Raw genomic sequence first — 16267 nt, forward strand, 5'->3', positions numbered from 1 at the left:
GGCCTCACCAAGTCACTTAAAAGACTAAGTGGGACACGTCAACCTGTCTTTAAAAGAAGAAATAAAAGTGTCGCAACAATTGGGGGTGGGGTTCAAGCTACAGGACATGTCTTGGCCCGTCTTCACACGCCAGCGTTTGAAAAGACAATTAATAACCTGAAGCTAATTATGTAACAAGCTGAGGCAGCAACAAGAGCAACAGGTTAGCCACCACTACCGTTTTAGTGCACATCAAAGTATTTGAAACGTATTTGAAACAACACAATTCGGTTGCATTTCAAACATTTGCACAAGTATAAACATACGCATGTTCTTTCATGTAACTCGTGTTCAAACTGAATTAAACTTGTGTTGGGCCTTCATGTGTGAGAGAGAGAGAGAGGATGATCCAAGAGGACACAAGTCTAAGAATCACCAGGTCAAAGTTCAACATCAGGAAGGACACAACTCAGTGTCACTGCGACAGACAATGGCGAGCGATCCCCTTCCGCCTGTCTCCCCAACACACACACACACGCACGCACACACGCACGCACAGGCATATAGAGAGACCACCAAAAGCTTTGGAGAGAGGTAGCATGAAAGGAGGAAGAGGAAGACAGCTGAGCTAATTGCTAGCTTGCTGTTTAAAGAGACTCCTTCAACTGGAAAACCTCACAGGAGGTCTTTCATTTAGGACACTAAACACACCCCTCACACTGTGTGTGTGTGTGTGTGTACAATTGTGTGCCTCCAATTTGGTGTCAGTTCAAAGATACACATACTAAAAAATGTGTTGCACACAAAAACGTTTTGACCCATCAAAGATGGAACCACACACACACACCTCGTCACCAGTCAGTCACGGTCAGGATTCCGCAGCTGCCACCACTGGACGCCACAGTGTGACCCAATGGTTGTGAATTATTTGGAAATGTGGGCTCTGGCTCTCACTCGTCCCCCAGCCAGAATTCCCCTTCTGGAGCGACAGCATTCCTAAATCATAGCTTGGCCGTCCAGCGAAGGAAGCGGTCCAGGAGCAGAGCGAGGCGGCGCACGAGGCTCCCATCGGGCTTCTCTACCTGCGTCACGCGCCGGCCTCTGACCTCCTTCACACCATTAGTCATGAAAAACGTGATGGCATCATCTTTTCCCAGGAACTACACCGCCAGAGGGCAACACTGAGCAATAATAATCCTTCTACTATGGTCATTATGCATGTACTGTATATTCTACGGACATGTGACCTGCGCGTGCGTGCTTGTGTGTGGTACATTGATATCGCTGGCCGCATTAAAGGGTGCGACAATGTGGTTTCATTTTATAGAAGGCAGAGACGCTTCGAACCCCCCCAATGCACGCGCCCTGTAATAAGAACAACCTGTAGACGTACTGCCCTCACTCACCGCACGTGTGTGTGTGTGTGTAGGGTCCTTGGGGGTCTCGCCTCAGGCCACATGTGAGCTCGCGGTAATAGCAGGCCTTGCAGAAGTTAACCGTGGCGTCCTTATGATGACGCCGCCATTGATCCTCTGTTCTATTTTTGGACCCTCGCGCCCCCAGCTACCTCAAAAACCTCTGAGTCAGTTTTTTTTTCGTCCCATTTAGTGTCAGGAAAAGAGGCTATCTAGTAATAAAACATACATTGCCACCCTTAGTAATACCCATCAACTGATATGCTTACATATAACTAATCATTACAAAATCATATGCGGTCCATAGTGACTCTTCATCATTGTGCAGAGTAGTGTTGTCTAAGGTGACGTTTACCTTTGACTACGGTGCCACCTGGCGGCCACAGCAGATACTGCGCCAGAAGATAAAATTAAACTAAGATGCAATTTTGCCACCTTTGATTCTGTCAGGGTTTATGTTTCTTCTGCACAAAATCCACTTAAAGGGGTTTTCTGTGGTTTTTATGTGCGAAATGACACTTTTTTAACTTCCCTCAGCAGTTTCTTTTTGAGTCAATCTCAATTGAATATTTATTCAAAAATACACTGTTGAGCAAAATGCAAGTAAATAATGAAACCAAAACATTAGAAACCAAAAGAGTGTGACAGTCTTATTAAAGAGAAAATACATGTTTATAAATGTGAGTTTGGTTTATTTTGCTTCTGTTGCCACAACACGATTTTATTTTATGTGGAATTTACTCCAATACTAACACTAAATGCCAGTAACATAAAAAAAAAACCATACACAATGAACCTAATTTTTGTCGCACAGCAGACGACAAACGTTAACGAGATGTTGTTTGCAGATTTAAAAGTTGTGAAAAGTAAAAGGCCCGTGCGGAGAATGATGTGGACCAGCAACATCCATCACTTAACAATCTTTGATGACATCACTCAGTGGGTGGGGCCTCCTGAGGTTCTCTGTTCACTGAAGCACAAAAGGATGGTAATTATACTTTAGTGTCACACAAACACAAAAGTCAGCATGCATGTGTGTGTGCGTGTGTGTGTGTGTGTGTACCTTCTTCCCGAGCCTTCATGCGGGCTACAAAGTTGTAGCTCTTGTTCCTGCGATAATTCTCGTAGGGGTCGTCCAGGGACACACCCACTCCCTTGTACTGGTCCCACTTGTCGCGGATGTCGCCTCCTTTGATGGGATCCTGGATGCCCTGTTCCTTGGCGCCAAGACCTCCTGATCCGCTCCAACCTGCAGCAAACACGTGAACATGTCAACTTCGTGGTGTCTGGAACGTGCACCCCCACGTGTACACACATCTTACCCATCTTCATGAGCAGTTGATGGCCTTTGTTCTCCTCGCCCAGGCGGGAGTCTGGCGGCACTTTGGAGGGGGCACTGCCCGCTGCTGAGGTGGAGCTGAGAGAGGTGGTTCCTATGGTTACTAATTAGGTTAGGACAGTGGCGATCAGCCAGGGGGCAGGGACTCACGGAGGTGAAGAGCTGCGGGATTTATGGCCATGGCGCCTCCTGGTGGGTGAGCGTGAACGGGACCTGGAGCGTGAGCGACTCCTTGACGATCTGGACCGACTCCTGGACCTGGAGGAGAGGCAGGTGTCAGGCCACACCCTCAAACACACACACACACACACACACACACACACACACACACACACTGACCTGGAACGTGAGTAGGAGCGTGAGCGACTGCGGGACCGCGAGCGACTGCGGGATCGTGACCGGGACCTGGACTTGGACGAGCGCGAGCTAGAGTGGGAGGATGACCTTCCACGGCTGCCCGAGCGGCTCCTGGAGCGGCTGTTGCCTCGCCCACTGAGATGGGAGACAGCGTGATGTCACAGTGAAGCCATACATTTTCTCCCAAAACAGGAAGTCAAGCTCACCTATTGCGCTTCTCTTGGCCTTTTTTCCTGCGTGCTCTCATCTTGGCCCGGAAGAACTCGTACAGGCCGTTCTGCTCCCAACCTTCACTGGAGAACCACAATAATAACAATTGTCACTTTACATTACACGTGTTTCACCATGCCCGACACTATAGTCACACATACCTGTTGCGGGGCCGGTCGTGGGATGGGGGGCTGTAGAAAGCTTCCACGGCGGCGAGCAGGCGTTCGCTGGGAGGCATTGGGGGCGGCAGGCGAATGTCTTTAGGATCCAGTGCTTTATACTCTGTGTCCTCCAACTGAACAGAGAAGATGTGCATCATTTCAAACCATTCATTCCCACTCAGGTTTCTAGTCCAGTGCGGTTCTGGTCCTGTGGCGTTTCTTCTAAAACAAAAAGTTGACTCACTTTGACCAGCGGCGCCATGAGACCCGCAGGAAGGTCGAAATAGGGAACATTGGGCACCAGGCTTGGGTCGTCCGGGGCCGGAGGCTGCCGGTGGCGTACATGCGGTGAATGGCCATTGAACCCGTGTGGGGGTGGCCCAAAGTCTGGGTGCTGGGCTCCGCCCCAGGGCGGGTGATCACCCCCCATGCCGGAGGGAGGGAGCCTCTGGTTGGTGTGGTGGGGCGGGGGTGGACCCGGCATGTCTGGCAGGAAACAAAGGAGCTAATTAAGATAATGATAAAGATGACGACGACAATGAAGTCAATCTCTAACCTCTGGGGAAGTCTCCTTGAGCGTAATCGAAGCGATGTGGCGTGTACGGCGGCCGGTCGTAGTGATGCCTGGGAGGAAAGTCATCCTGCATAAAGCGCGAAGGAAAGCGTCCAAAAGAATGTGGCGGCGGCGGTGGCTGGTTAAAGGGAGGCGGTTGCTGATGGGGGGGGAAGGAGCCCCTGAAGTGAGGGGGCCTCTATAAAAAAAAAACAAAAAGAACATTGAGTGGAAAATAAAACATGCTCCTGGGGACAGAAAGGGGCCCATTCCATCACATACCTGCATGCGGGGGGGAAAGGGTGGCTCCCGTTGGCCCCAGGGGGGCTGCTCAGGCTGGTTCCCCCACGGAGGTTGCTGGTCGTATGAGTTCCAAGAAGGGGGGCCTGGATCAGGCCCACCGGGACTGCTCCAGGGACCCCCTTCTCGAGGTGGACCCCCGCTCCAGTTTCCTGGCTCCCTCTGATCGTTCCACATTCCCTCATGGCTGTTCCATGGCGGACACGGAGGGGGAGGCAGGTTTGGGTCAAAGGGTGGCTGGCGAGGGACAATAAGACAAACAAGGTTAGGGGGACCTGGACCACCGCTGACCTGATCTGGTTGATCGGTTCCAGCTTCAGACTGTTGATTGATGGAGATCTAGCAAGCAAGACGGCGCCTTTTACCGGCTGGTTAGGATTCCAAGGGCCCATGTGCTGGGGGTCGTACCACGCGGGCTTGGGGGGTAGCTCTGAAGGTCCGCTGGAGTTGCTGGGGTCCTGAGGTCCGGCTGGAGCGTCGTCAAAGTCTCCCGGAGAAGGACCTGACATGGGTGGCTTCACCTCTGCAGCAGAGCACAGATGTGACATCCACACACATTACATGACGTCCTCCCACAACTAGACGCACACATTATAACGTACACATTAATACGACATGCACAAAACCTGACTTCATGTAAGATCACCACATCACACCACAAACATGCCATACACATAACATAATATACATGACACATAAGATGTCACAACAATGAAAGGAGGAGGGTTCACCAGGTTGTGAAGTCATAGGTGGGGCCTTTTCAGGCTCAGTAGGCGGGGCAAGTTGGGGAGCGGGCTGCTGCTTCAGGGTCGCCACAAACTCCTCATGTTGGCTCTTCAGGACTTGGATCTGCTGCTGGAAAGCCAGCTGGATGGGCTGCACCACGCTGGCATATTCCGTTATCAGAGAGGCCTGAAAGAGATGCACGCTCATTGGCATTGTGGGAAAGTCAAAGGTCAAGGTGTGCAAGGAGTGTGAGCCATTACCTGGTACTGGCCTAGACCCAATGCTGGGTTCTGGAGTTGCTGAATGGTTTCCTCATCGAAGTAGCCATTCTTCTCCCAAAGCTGCAACAACTGAGGATGGGAACGGATGGGAACGATGAAGACAATGGGGAGGGGGGCAACCCAAAAACTGTCACGTGAACAGGCAATAGGCTTTATATCTATTATTTTAATTCAAAGACAACTCGTAGTGAGCTATATTGATCATGTTCAGGTCAATGGAATGCATAAATGCATTTAAAATATAGAGTATATTCTTGCTTTTTACCCTGGTGATCTTCTGCTGCTTCTCCTCCTCCACAGCCAAGAAGCTGGTGCAGTAGATTGGAACCACAACTTTCTGCAGAGCTGCCAACAAATCCTTCTGCTGTTTGCGCTGGCTGGAGAAACACCACAATATGCCTCAAGTGAGCCTCATCACATCATATTCCCGAGATTTTATACAAAAGGATGACCTCTTTGGATGTTGAGGGCACCTACCAGTGATGGAGAACGTCATTGGTTAAATAGATGAGATGCAGGCGGAGCTCAAAATGCGCTCCTTCTGCAGTGATGCGGTTGCGGAGGTGTGATGTCATCAGCTCACAGTGCTGCGGAGTCTTGGCATTGTTGAACATCCAGTTCTTTCCAGCCTGACGGAAACATTTAAGTTCAGTTAAGCCGCTACTTTGCCTCAGTAGGCTCGTATAACGTATCCGTAACATACAGAAATGGCGTCTTTGGTGCAGGTGTCAATGATGGGCTGCAACAGGTTGTCGAACTCTGTGACGTCCAGCTGAGTTTCCACTACCAGTTTTTGGATCTGCTGTTCGGCGGCCGAAGCTATGGCTGCGCTAACTTGTTCCTGCATGAAGTAATGGCTTGGTCACCTTGCATTATGGCACCCCATATGCTACTGTTTTGGTACCCTTGGTATCCCGTGCTGCTGAGTCGAATCAGTGTGGCTGGTATACCTGTCTGAGTGTGTGCAGGTGCTGCTCCTGGTGCTGCAAGTTCCACTGACTCTGCTGGATGATGTCATCGATGGCGGGCGCGGCGGCGGAGGACGGAGGGATGGGAGGCGGAGGCATCATGGCCATAGGTGGGGGAGGAATGTCAAGCATGTCTGATGTGCCTGGGTTGTAGAGCTCTATAAAGAAAGGAAGTAAGAGTGTTGATGATGCAGGACGACTCGACAATACGTGACAATTGTCACGTTTGTGAAAGGAAGCATGACGTGTGTCATGTGGTCACTGAACCAAAGTGACCCTGGAAGCTCCAGCAGGATGATGAGAACATTTCTGTGAACATGCAACCACTAAAACCTGCTGAAATTACACTTTTTTCAATGATGTTGGACATAGTCGCCATGTTCTAATGGACAGGTCCCCATGATGTCATAACGCCACATGAAATCTGTCCCAATTCCAAGAATCCTTGAAATGAAGCTTTGTTTCACGCTTCTTTGCACATGTTCCTTGACTCTTTCTCCAAAGCAGGTAGTGAGCTGTGAGATGTTAGTAATCCTAACATCCTAACAACAACCAAGACCTTCAATTTAAAAAGTACTGACTGTACAATAACACAATCATTTACATACCACAGCCTCTCTGAGAGTGTCAATCAAAAGACAAAATGTTGGTATGGTCCCCATTAGACTGTGTACCTAATGAAATGGAAGGAGTCGCCAGCATTAAGGTGGAATGCAATACCACCCTACCATCCTCCTAACCAGCAGATCACATGCCAAAGAAACATGCCACAGACCAAGCTGGACTGTGACATTATGCAGCAGCTGGTGTGAATTTTAGTCGTCAACATTGAGGTCATGCAGCATCACAAGACCACGATGACTACAATTTCTGCACTTTTCAACATAGTTTTGTTCTAATCGCAGGTCAAGAGGGAGGAGACACGCGTCAAAGTATCCACTCTAAGGCTCACAATAAACCAGAAGGCATGGTACCAGAAAGAATAGAAAAAGAATACCCAGATGATGAAAAAGCAACTGAAAACAAACCAAGGAGTTGCCAAGCACAAATGCAGCAATGTTCAGCAAGGAAAACAGGAATTCTGAATTGATCTGGCAGGTTTGCTTTCAAATAAATACCTTCAGATTTATATTCCTCCCCATCGCGGGTAGAGGGATCTAAGTGGAGAGAAGCACATTTTAATGCATTTCAGTGGTATTACACGTTCAGAGACATCCATGCGAGCCTGCGGAGCAACAAACGTAGCTGCATGGACAATCTGACAGCAAGGTAGCTCGTCAACAAGATGAACCGAACATTCCAGCATCCATTGATGAAGTTGTGGAGTTAGGATTAGAGCCCGACCGATTTATTGGCAGAACTTTAGGTCAGTTGAGTATGACGTATCACCGATGAATCACTATCGGTGATTAGTAACACACATACAGAGCAGCAAGCTGCCACTCTGTCTACCTCACTCACTCCACTGCAAGACATGAATGGCAAACACAAACTACAATTTGTTTTAACCGTTATTAATTAAAGCGGCTTATTTTAATTTAGTAATCGTCTGCTTCTTAGAGTTGAATTGTATTTTGGGTACATTAAGAATTTACGTTCACATACAGTATCTGTCCTGTGTATATCAATGCTCCCATGTCATATATCGGCCAATATCAGTATCATTGGCCCCAAAAATCCTATATCGGTCGGGCTCTAGTTAGGATGAACAAGCAGTGCGGTGAAATACATACGCTGCTGCTGCGCCAAAGCCAGCTTGCACTTGTAGTAGCCGAAGAAGTCTCCTCCAAAGAGGAAGGAGAACTTGGGGTTGTCCTTCTGTTTGTCCATTGTCATCTTCTCAAACTCTGGTCCGTTCCGAGCGACAAACTGAGCCAGCTTGTCAATCACATTCCGCAGTTCTTGATCTGCAACAAAAAGAACATTTATGGTGAGATACTTTGTCTAATTTGCACAACTGACCATGACAAAAGTGCATGTATGAGCTGTAGGAGACAAAAATTGAAAAGCATCACAAATAAGTTTAAGGACCCGCTTGCTTGTTGAGAAGAACTCTACATGTTTTCACATTTATAAAACAGCATAATAGATGTGTCTGAATATTGGTTAAATATAGCAATAAAGTCACTACTGTGTCGTCTGATTCCCTGTCAGATCAGGTATGAGGTGAGTTAAGGAGCAGTTTTACGATGCCACCTACTGTATAGACATAAAACAGGACAAGTTACATTCATAGACGGTACAATTTAATGTGTTTATGAGCAAGGGTGATCAGGTATCATCAAATCTATTTGTGGCGGTGAAAATGTATTTGGTCGGGTTTGCCCCATAAAATAGAAGAGCAGTCTTCCCCAAATGGCTGCCATACTAACCAGGGTGTTTTATGTGTGCAAGAGAAGAAAGTACATTTATCCAGTCATTGTGTTTTTAATGGTACAAATGTGACATGTGTCTATGAAGCACTTTAAGATGATTTTGGAAAGATACAACATTTTTCAAGATTAAAAAAACTATTTTTCCTGTGTCCTCTATGATGGAAATGATAAGATACTACTATACTTTTTAACATAAAATGCTGAAGATGGCTGATGCAGACATACATGTGTGGTTTATTGTAATTATTCACAATATTAATGAATACAAAGTGTGGCATACAATTTACAAAATTCCAAAGCAAAGAATTGTGAAGTTCAAGCGATGGTTTTCGATGTTTTTATTATGTCCGATGTTAATAGAATTGTAAAAAAAAATAGAATAAAACATTGGGAAGTAAATGTATAATTTGTTGTAAAATGTCTTCTACCTCTCATCAAAAAATTACAAAAGGAGGATATACATATATATCTTGCCTAATATTCGAGTTAGATTTAAGCACAGTACAACATTTTAGGCTAGTGACAGGATTGGAGAGTGTTAGCAGATATGCTAAAGGCAACGGTGTAGCTAAAACTGTGATGTGCAGCAACACAGTGGTACGAATTAGCATGCGTGCTAACCAATGCTCAATGGAAGCCAAATAACAATGCAGCCTAATTCCTCACCTTCGGGGGGCGTGGGTACATCCATTTTCAACTCTGGCTACAGAAAAGCTTTGGAACTTGTACTGTACTACCCAACGTCTGTAAAATCACTCCACAGTAAGTAAATTAGACAAAAACACTCGCATTGCTACGCTAGTGTAAAACGGAAGTACCACACTGCTGGAGCAGCGCCACGAAGCTAGTCCACTCTACTTACAGCGCCCCCAGTGGTGAGGCCATCATCGAAATCGATTGTTTATTCATGCAAATTAATATTATATAAACAAAATCTAAAATAAACTAAATACATTACTTTAAATAAATTAACGTAGCGGTGTTCGTTTAGAGCACATTACAGGTGGCTATGAGGCCTGAAGGCTTTTATTATCAAAGACTGTTCCGGATGTTGCGTATTGCCTTCCAGGTCGTAAAACGGAAGTAGGGAGGGTGGATAACAGTAACGTGGTTTCTTCAGAGTTTTCACTATGAGCTGTAATTACTCGTGAACAAGCTACTCGTCCACATCCGGGTAAACATTGTTTCCATACGTCTTTACCATTGTGTGGCTGTAGTTATAAAGTCCGAAGTTAGAAGTATACGTCTCGTTAATGAAGTTAGCAGTTTGCAAAGCTAGTGACGTAACAGCCTGTTTGAAGCGTGGCTTGTTTGGCATATGTGTATGTCTGGCCAGACAGTAATGGACTTTAAGTACCTTTGTGTTAATTACAGCAAAAAAAGGTGATGTACAGTATATGCAAGCAATGTGAACATCAAGAAGCTAACCTAGCGTGCCCGTCTGTCCCACACCCCTGAAGCAGAATGGCCAGTGTGGAGCAGGTGACAGCAGTGGGCAAGGTCCTGGTGGACCCAAGTGTGGACCTGACCCAACGGTTTAGGGCTTTGTTCACCCTGAAGAACTTGGGAGGTAAAGTCTATGATGAACACACATACATTGTGAAGAATTTCTGTATTCTCCTTGGCACTGTGACCACCAAACCATGCCAACTTGATTTATAAACCACTTAAGCAACAATCACATTTTAAAAACAGTGCTGCACATAAGAAATAAGTAACATATAGCAAGCCAATAGCCACATCAATGTGACATGTTTAATTTGTGCATTAGGTGCTGAAGCCATCAAGTGGATCAGCAAAGCCTTTGCAGATGACTCTGCTCTGTTGAAGCACGAGTTGGCTTACTGTCTGGGCCAGATGCAGGATAGACGAGCCATTCCCACTCTGTGTGGTGTGCTCAAAGACACGCAGCAGGAGCCCATGGTGCGACATGAAGCGGGTAAACGCATGTCTCTGATTCCAAGCATGCAGTCGCATGGAATGACTACAGGATGTAACTGTTGTAACGTCTTACTAACGTTCAACACATTTTGGACTTGTACAGCAAGCACCAACCAGTGTTGTGTGTCTCTAAGAGGATTGTGTATGTCTGCAGGAGAAGCTCTGGGAGCCATCGGGGATCCTTCAGTTCTGGACATACTGAAGGACTACAGCCAGGACCCCGTCATTGAGGTATAAATGTGCATTTCTGTTAAGGTTGCAGCATGTCAAAAATAAGACGTACATTTTCTGTAGTGTTTTTTTAAAGTGACAAAGTGTCCTCATGTCCTCCTGCAGGTAGCAGAGACGTGTCAGCTGGCTGTGCGTCGGATGGAGTGGCTGCAAAGCGGAGGAGAGGAACAGTTGCAGGACGGCAGCACAGATCAGAACCCCTACTGCTCGGTGGACCCGGCTCCTCCCGCCCCCAGGAAGAGCGTGCCGGAGCTGCGCACCGCCCTTTTGGATGAGAGCCTGCCGCTCTTTGAACGCTACCGTGCCATGTTTGCACTTCGCAATCTGGGCAGCGAGGAGGCAGTGCTTGCTTTGGGAGATGGTAAGATCATCTAAACCTTTTAAGACACATAACTAAGTCAAGACCTTAAGGGGTGCCTGACATGATCAATCTGCTTTGCTTAAATAGATTCATCTACTTTTCTTAAATATGTTACATATAAAATTGTAGTCATGCCGAAACGTGTTGCTGCTGGATGAGTGATACTGTAAATTTTTCTTTTCTAAAAGAAGAAGGTTTAATACATGTCTTCTATACACAATTTCACTGGAGCAAAAGACTGCAAAGCATTATACATATTATATGAACATTTTTGACAGCAATATGTTTACTGTGGGAGAAGGCTGAACTGCGAGAGATAGCTCATGTCTGGCGCCATGAACTATAAATGTCATTTTTGTGAATTTACTATTCGCTTTCACAAATCCATCAATGTAGAACATAATTACAAACAATATATAACCTATTTAAGCAATTAATCATTTCAAGGAACACTTAATCCTGTTCAAAGTCTGCAAGAGGTTTTCATATTCAAACTGTGTCGGTGTCGGTGTGTACATTAGCAGCATCATGAAGCAGCGTATTTGCTTTCCAGGCCTGAAATGTTCCAGCGCGCTCTTCCGGCACGAGATTGGATACGTCCTGGGCCAGATGCAGCATCCGGCGGCCGTCCCAGCACTCTGCGCTGCCCTGGAGTGTGGTGGGGAGAACCCAATGGTGCGTCACGAAGCTGCAGAGGCTCTGGGCTCCATCGGGAAGGAGGAGTGCCTAGCCCTGCTACAGCGTTACTGTGGCGATGGCGAGCGTGTGGTAAAGGAGAGCTGCGAGGTGGCCTTGGACATGCTAGAGTACGAAAACAGCGAGCAGTTCCAGTATGCAGATGGTCTGACACGCCTACCAGGTTAAACGGTCACATAAGAAAGGGTATTTGTTGTTGTCATACAGTCACAGAGGATGCACACGTGTGTTTAAATTAAAGTACAAAGACACACATCTGCTGTTTTACTTGAAGTAAGAATCTGCTTGTGCTTTTAAGGACGTCCAGGAATCCTGGAAGGAGCGTCAGCTCATGTATAGCGTTGTACCCAAAACAACAAAGTGTCTGATAGCGAGCCACCCTCGGAGAGCACAAAGCAGCCAGGGACCTCATTTAAAAATAGTACATTTTAATGCCAATTACAAAAACTCAATGCTAGCCACTCTTCAGTGAGAGTTCATTGTTGTATGCTCCACTCTCCATTAGGGGAAATAAAAAGCCCTTTAACACAGCTGACGTTATCACAGCTTTAAAAATACATTCTCTATTTTTGTCAAGATATGCCGTGATGTCACCAGGACTGTATATTACTAAAATATATACAGTAGTACATCGATTAAATGTGTGACAGTGTTTGGTGAAGGTGTGTTGAGATTCATTGATAGTATGTGTAGTAGTATATGTGTGACATTGTAGAATAATGATTATTGCATATCAATGTGTACTTGTATGGTTGTTATACTTTGACATTAACGTAAGATGAATATATGTACTAGTATGTTGTACATTGATATTACTTAAAATACTGTAGAGTTAGCGAAACTGCTAACGGGTCCTGCAGCTGCTTGTTGGATAAAAGAACACGACCAGCTGATAAGCAGAAACAAACGGTCCTCCACGAGTTGGTGTCACTTCCTGGGAATGGCTTTGTCGCTGTACCCATGGCAACCGCCGCGGCTCGTGTCAACACTGGACCTGCTGACGTCACGTTTGTCCGTTAGCACTTAAACTCGAGCGGTGCCACTCCGCGAAGAACCAAAGTGGGCTAAAGCGTATCTGGTTCCTTAGTTATTAAGTCATCCAGTTGATTAGGTCCGCTTCAAGGAACTTCAAGTGGAGGAAGCATGGATGGAACACTGCAGGTTAGCCAGCAGGCGGCTGCTTCCTTCAAAGCTTTCCTCATGAAGAGCAGCAGCAAAAGCAACTTAAACCTGTGAGTCATAGCTTGTCATGTCCTTAATTGACCTGGTAATGATTCATAATTTGTCAATCAACTATTTTATTACATGACATTTTATTCATTTATTTCCAGCAGTCTATAATCTGTGGCCATATCTTCATTTTATTCTAACCAATAAAATGCGGGCCTCACTGTGGACAACCCTGGATTATGATGTGGCCATTATGAATCAACAATAAGCAACATGGTCATGCAAGTGTAAAAAGCAGTGAAGCACTGTCAATAATATTACATTAGCATAACAGATGTTTGAGCCACTCAAGCAGTGTTTCCCAACCTTTACATTAGAAAAAACACACACCATCTAGCACTTACTCATGTATGAATGGCAGCAGGTGGGCACAGGTTAATTATGTACCTTCTGCCAGAGTATTTACTTGTTCTGCCTGCCACTATGCCTGTCGCTGGCATAGACAAATGAACATCCATCCATTTTCTATGCCACATTTTCTATCCCAGCTGGCTGACCAGGCGGGGTACACCCTGGACCTGTTGCCAGCCAATTGCAGGGTAGATAAATTAATAAAAACACATTATTTGTAACGAATATCATTTTTGGACCATTCATTCATTTTCTACCGCTTATCCTCACAAGGGTCGCGGGGGGTGCTGGAGTCTATCCCAGCTGTCTTTGGGCGAGAGGCGGGGTACACCCTGGACTGGTCGCCAGCCAATCACAGGGCACATATAGACAAACAACCATTCACACTCACATTCATACCTATGGACAATTTGGAGTTGCCAATTAACCTAGCATGTTTTTGGAATGTGGGAGGAAACCGGAGTACCCGGAGAAAACTCACGCATGCACAAGGAGTCCACACAGAGATGGCTGAGGGTGGAATTGAACTCGGGTCTCCTAACTGTGGAGACCTGCGTGCTAACCACTCGTCCGCCGTGCAGCCAATTTTGAACCAATTAAGTGAAATTAAAATATTTCACACCTGATGATATACCTTGGGCATGGCACAGTGGTTGGGAATCACACCACTAAAGAAATGTAAAATGGCCCTCCGACAATTACTGGAGTTCCGTCTGTCTGTGTCACATCCATATTGGAAAGAAAGTTGACCACAATTTGGCCGGACACACACAGATACGACCACCTGTCCCGGCTGCTGATGCGAGTGATCGAAGAGCGTCCACATGATGTGGTGGACGTAATCGAAGACCTGAGCCATGACGTCAAGCTGCGAATGTACGAGGATACGCAGAGCAACCTCCAAGACCTCCAGCAGACCACTGCCGCAGAGGAACTGGCCGAGCAGCAGCGAGTTCTGTTTGTCCGACCTGAGGACGCCGAACATGAATACGAACTGGTATTGTCACGGTGTCGGACTACCCGCACTTTTAAACGCCATACTATAAGACATGCGTTTTTGAGCTATTGTTCTCCCCCCTCAGATGGAATCTTCTCTCCCTAATGTGAGTGAGATCGCTTACTTCTTGGAGCAGGCTGGAGTGGGTTTGGGCCGGGAGGAGATGCAGAGGGTCTTCCTGGCCCTCAAGCAGCTGGTGGCGTCCAATCCCATGCAGCGCTGCCGGCTGTGGGGCAAGATTCTTGGCACAGAGAAGAACTATATCATCGCTGAGGCCGAGTTTGAGGGAGAGGAAGAGGATGAGGAAGCGGAGGAAGCTGCTGAAGATGAGTCCAGGGAGATCGACCCCAAGGATAAAGAGAACGAGGTAAAGAACCAAAACCAGTCTGAATTGTGGTACCCTACCACTGTGGTTAGTACCCTAACACGGCCCCAGAAAGTGAGGCTCATACTTGATCTAGCGCTCTGTCAGTGTTGTTGACATGATGTCCTCCACAGATGGATCCACTTCCTCAGTCTACCTACAAACCACCCCCCGTGGTACCCAAGGAGCCCAAAGGAACGGGTGCTAACAAGTTTGTCTACTATGTGTGCAACGAGCCCGGCCTGCCTTGGTCCAAGCTGCCTTCGGTCACACCCGCACAGATCACCATAGCTCGGCAAATTCGCAAATTCTTCACTGGGAGGCTGGACAATCCCATTGTGAGCTACCCGCCGTTCCCTGGGAATGAAGCCAACTACCTGAGAGCGCAGCTCGCTCGCATCTCGGCCGGCACTCAGATCAGCCCGCAAGGCTTCTACCAGGCCATTGAGGAGGAAGGGGTCGAGGAGGAAGGAGCTTCCGAGGACGGAATTGAAGAGAATCCAGAATTTGAGGGCGTTCCAGTCAGCGAGTTGGTGGAGTCTTTGTCCTCTTGGGTGCATCACACTCAACACATCCTGCAGCAGGTCTGTCATCTTGCAATCTTTACTTTGAAATGTTTGGTTGGATGAACATTTGTTTCTTGGCTCATTCAGGGCCGTTGCACCTGGGTGAACCTGGCGGTGAAAACAGAAGATGAGGAAAATGAGGATGATGAGGAGATAGAAGAGGACCCTGATGAGCCCGAGCCCGAGGTCGGACCCCCTCTGCTAACACCCCTCTCACAGGATGCAGGTCAGTCCATAAGGGAAGTTCATCTAGCTTTGAATAAACCTCCATGCAACTTTTGTTTTGTTTTCCATTTTCACACCTCAGAAATATTCGACACTCCTCCATGGAGCTCTAGCCTGTCTTCCACGCTCACCGCCCAGCATGCCATAGCTGTCATGCGCTCCAACTGCTGGCCTGGAGCGTGTGCATATGCTCATGGAAAGTATGATTACTTTCTATTTCTGGCTTGAAACGTTGTCATACAAGAACATTGACAAGTGTCTTCATGCAGGAAGTTTGAGAACATTTATGTCGGCTGGGGGCTGAAGTATCCAGGGGATGGCTATAGCCCTCTTCTACCCCCACCACCTCAGAACGAGTACCCCAGTGCGCCTGAGATCACAGAGGATGTGGACCCCACTGTGGAGGAGGAGCAGGCGCTGCAAGACGCTTTGGACGAGAAACAGGCCGCAGAGGAGGCAGAAGAAGGAGACTCGGATGAGGAACAGGATGAAGACGATGATTAAATTCAAATAAATGTAATAATTGAAGATAAATATGATCTGAAAGTGGTGCTCAATTTTACACATGCAAATATATGTTATGTCAGGCTCTATGACTTTTTTCCCCAAAATAATCTTCGTTGGCAATTTCACTACTGTGT

At 46.9% G+C, this 16267-nt stretch overlaps 3 protein-coding genes across 7 annotated transcripts; 2 read left to right on the forward strand and 1 right to left on the reverse strand.

The window, feature by feature from the left end:
• Nucleotides 1-1978: 1978 nt before the first annotated feature.
• Nucleotides 1979-9576, reverse strand: cherp (calcium homeostasis endoplasmic reticulum protein). 4 transcript variants are annotated; one of them, XM_058074031.1, is made up of 20 exons: nt 9331-9576; nt 8023-8196; nt 7408-7446; nt 6272-6447; nt 6025-6162; nt 5799-5950; nt 5587-5698; nt 5301-5390; nt 5046-5226; nt 4680-4840; nt 4297-4551; nt 4018-4213; nt 3706-3947; nt 3462-3595; nt 3297-3383; nt 3073-3225; nt 2884-2991; nt 2717-2811; nt 2458-2643; nt 1979-2364 (listed from the first exon to the last, which is right to left on the reverse strand). In XM_058074031.1, the coding sequence occupies exons 1-20, from the start codon at nt 9353-9355 to the stop codon at nt 2327-2329; spliced, it is 2742 nt and encodes a 913-aa protein (XP_057930014.1). In that variant the 5' UTR covers nt 9356-9576; the 3' UTR covers nt 1979-2326. The 4 variants fall into 4 exon arrangements, with proteins under 4 accessions (XP_057930014.1, XP_057930015.1, XP_057930016.1 ...); XM_058074032.1 differs by having other exon boundaries at nt 1980-2364; nt 4680-4837; XM_058074033.1 differs by lacking the exon at nt 7408-7446 and having other exon boundaries at nt 1980-2364; nt 9331-9574.
• A 140-nt stretch (nt 9577-9716) lies between these two features.
• On the forward strand, nt 9717-12621 carry dohh (deoxyhypusine hydroxylase/monooxygenase). Of its 2 annotated transcripts, none has more exons than XM_058074035.1 (6): nt 9717-9838; nt 10125-10234; nt 10436-10603; nt 10760-10836; nt 10942-11197; nt 11751-12618. In XM_058074035.1, exons 2-6 carry the CDS (start codon nt 10129-10131, stop codon nt 12059-12061), a joined length of 918 nt encoding a protein of 305 aa, XP_057930018.1. In that variant the 5' UTR covers nt 9717-9838; nt 10125-10128; the 3' UTR covers nt 12062-12618. The 2 variants fall into 2 exon arrangements, with proteins under 2 accessions (XP_057930018.1, XP_057930019.1); XM_058074036.1 differs by having other exon boundaries at nt 9732-9838; nt 10128-10234; nt 11751-12621.
• Nucleotides 12622-12893: 272 nt separating this feature from the next.
• On the forward strand, nt 12894-16242 carry rsph4a (radial spoke head component 4A). Its single transcript, XM_058073888.1, has 7 exons — nt 12894-13125; nt 14249-14471; nt 14557-14838; nt 14970-15419; nt 15489-15627; nt 15709-15826; nt 15896-16242. Exons 1-7 carry the CDS (start codon nt 13037-13039, stop codon nt 16128-16130), a joined length of 1536 nt encoding a protein of 511 aa, XP_057929871.1. The 5' UTR covers nt 12894-13036; the 3' UTR covers nt 16131-16242.
• The last annotated feature ends 25 nt before the right edge of the window (nt 16243-16267 follow it).

This window comes from Doryrhamphus excisus, chromosome 5, assembly GCF_030265055.1.
Source record: "Doryrhamphus excisus isolate RoL2022-K1 chromosome 5, RoL_Dexc_1.0, whole genome shotgun sequence".
Taxonomy (NCBI): domain Eukaryota; kingdom Metazoa; phylum Chordata; class Actinopteri; order Syngnathiformes; family Syngnathidae; genus Doryrhamphus; species Doryrhamphus excisus.

Excerpts from the sequence above, each read along its gene's own strand:
- rsph4a (XM_058073888.1), top strand. The coding sequence starts at position 13,037 with ATGGATGGAACACTGCAGGTTAGCCAGCAGGCGGCTGCTTCCTTCAAA. Across the intron at positions 14,839-14,969 it reads CCAAGGATAAAGAGAACGAG|ATGGATCCACTTCCTCAGTC; the intron begins GTAAAGAACCAA and ends TGTCCTCCACAG. Across the intron at positions 15,420-15,488 it reads CTCAACACATCCTGCAGCAG|GGCCGTTGCACCTGGGTGAA; the intron begins GTCTGTCATCTT and ends TGGCTCATTCAG.
- dohh (XM_058074035.1), top strand. The coding sequence starts at position 10,129 with ATGGCCAGTGTGGAGCAGGTGACAGCAGTGGGCAAGGTCCTGGTGGAC. Across the intron at positions 10,604-10,759 it reads CATGGTGCGACATGAAGCGG|GAGAAGCTCTGGGAGCCATC; the intron begins GTAAACGCATGT and ends GTATGTCTGCAG. Across the intron at positions 10,837-10,941 it reads GCCAGGACCCCGTCATTGAG|GTAGCAGAGACGTGTCAGCT; the intron begins GTATAAATGTGC and ends GTCCTCCTGCAG.
- cherp (XM_058074031.1), bottom strand. The coding sequence starts at position 9,355 with ATGGATGTACCCACGCCCCCCGAAG. Across the intron at positions 5,951-6,024 it reads GCACCAAAGACGCCATTTCT|GCTGGAAAGAACTGGATGTT; the intron begins GTATGTTACGGA and ends TGTTTCCGTCAG. Across the intron at positions 4,841-5,045 it reads ACCTATGACTTCACAACCTG|CAGAGGTGAAGCCACCCATG; the intron begins GTGAACCCTCCT and ends TGTGCTCTGCTG.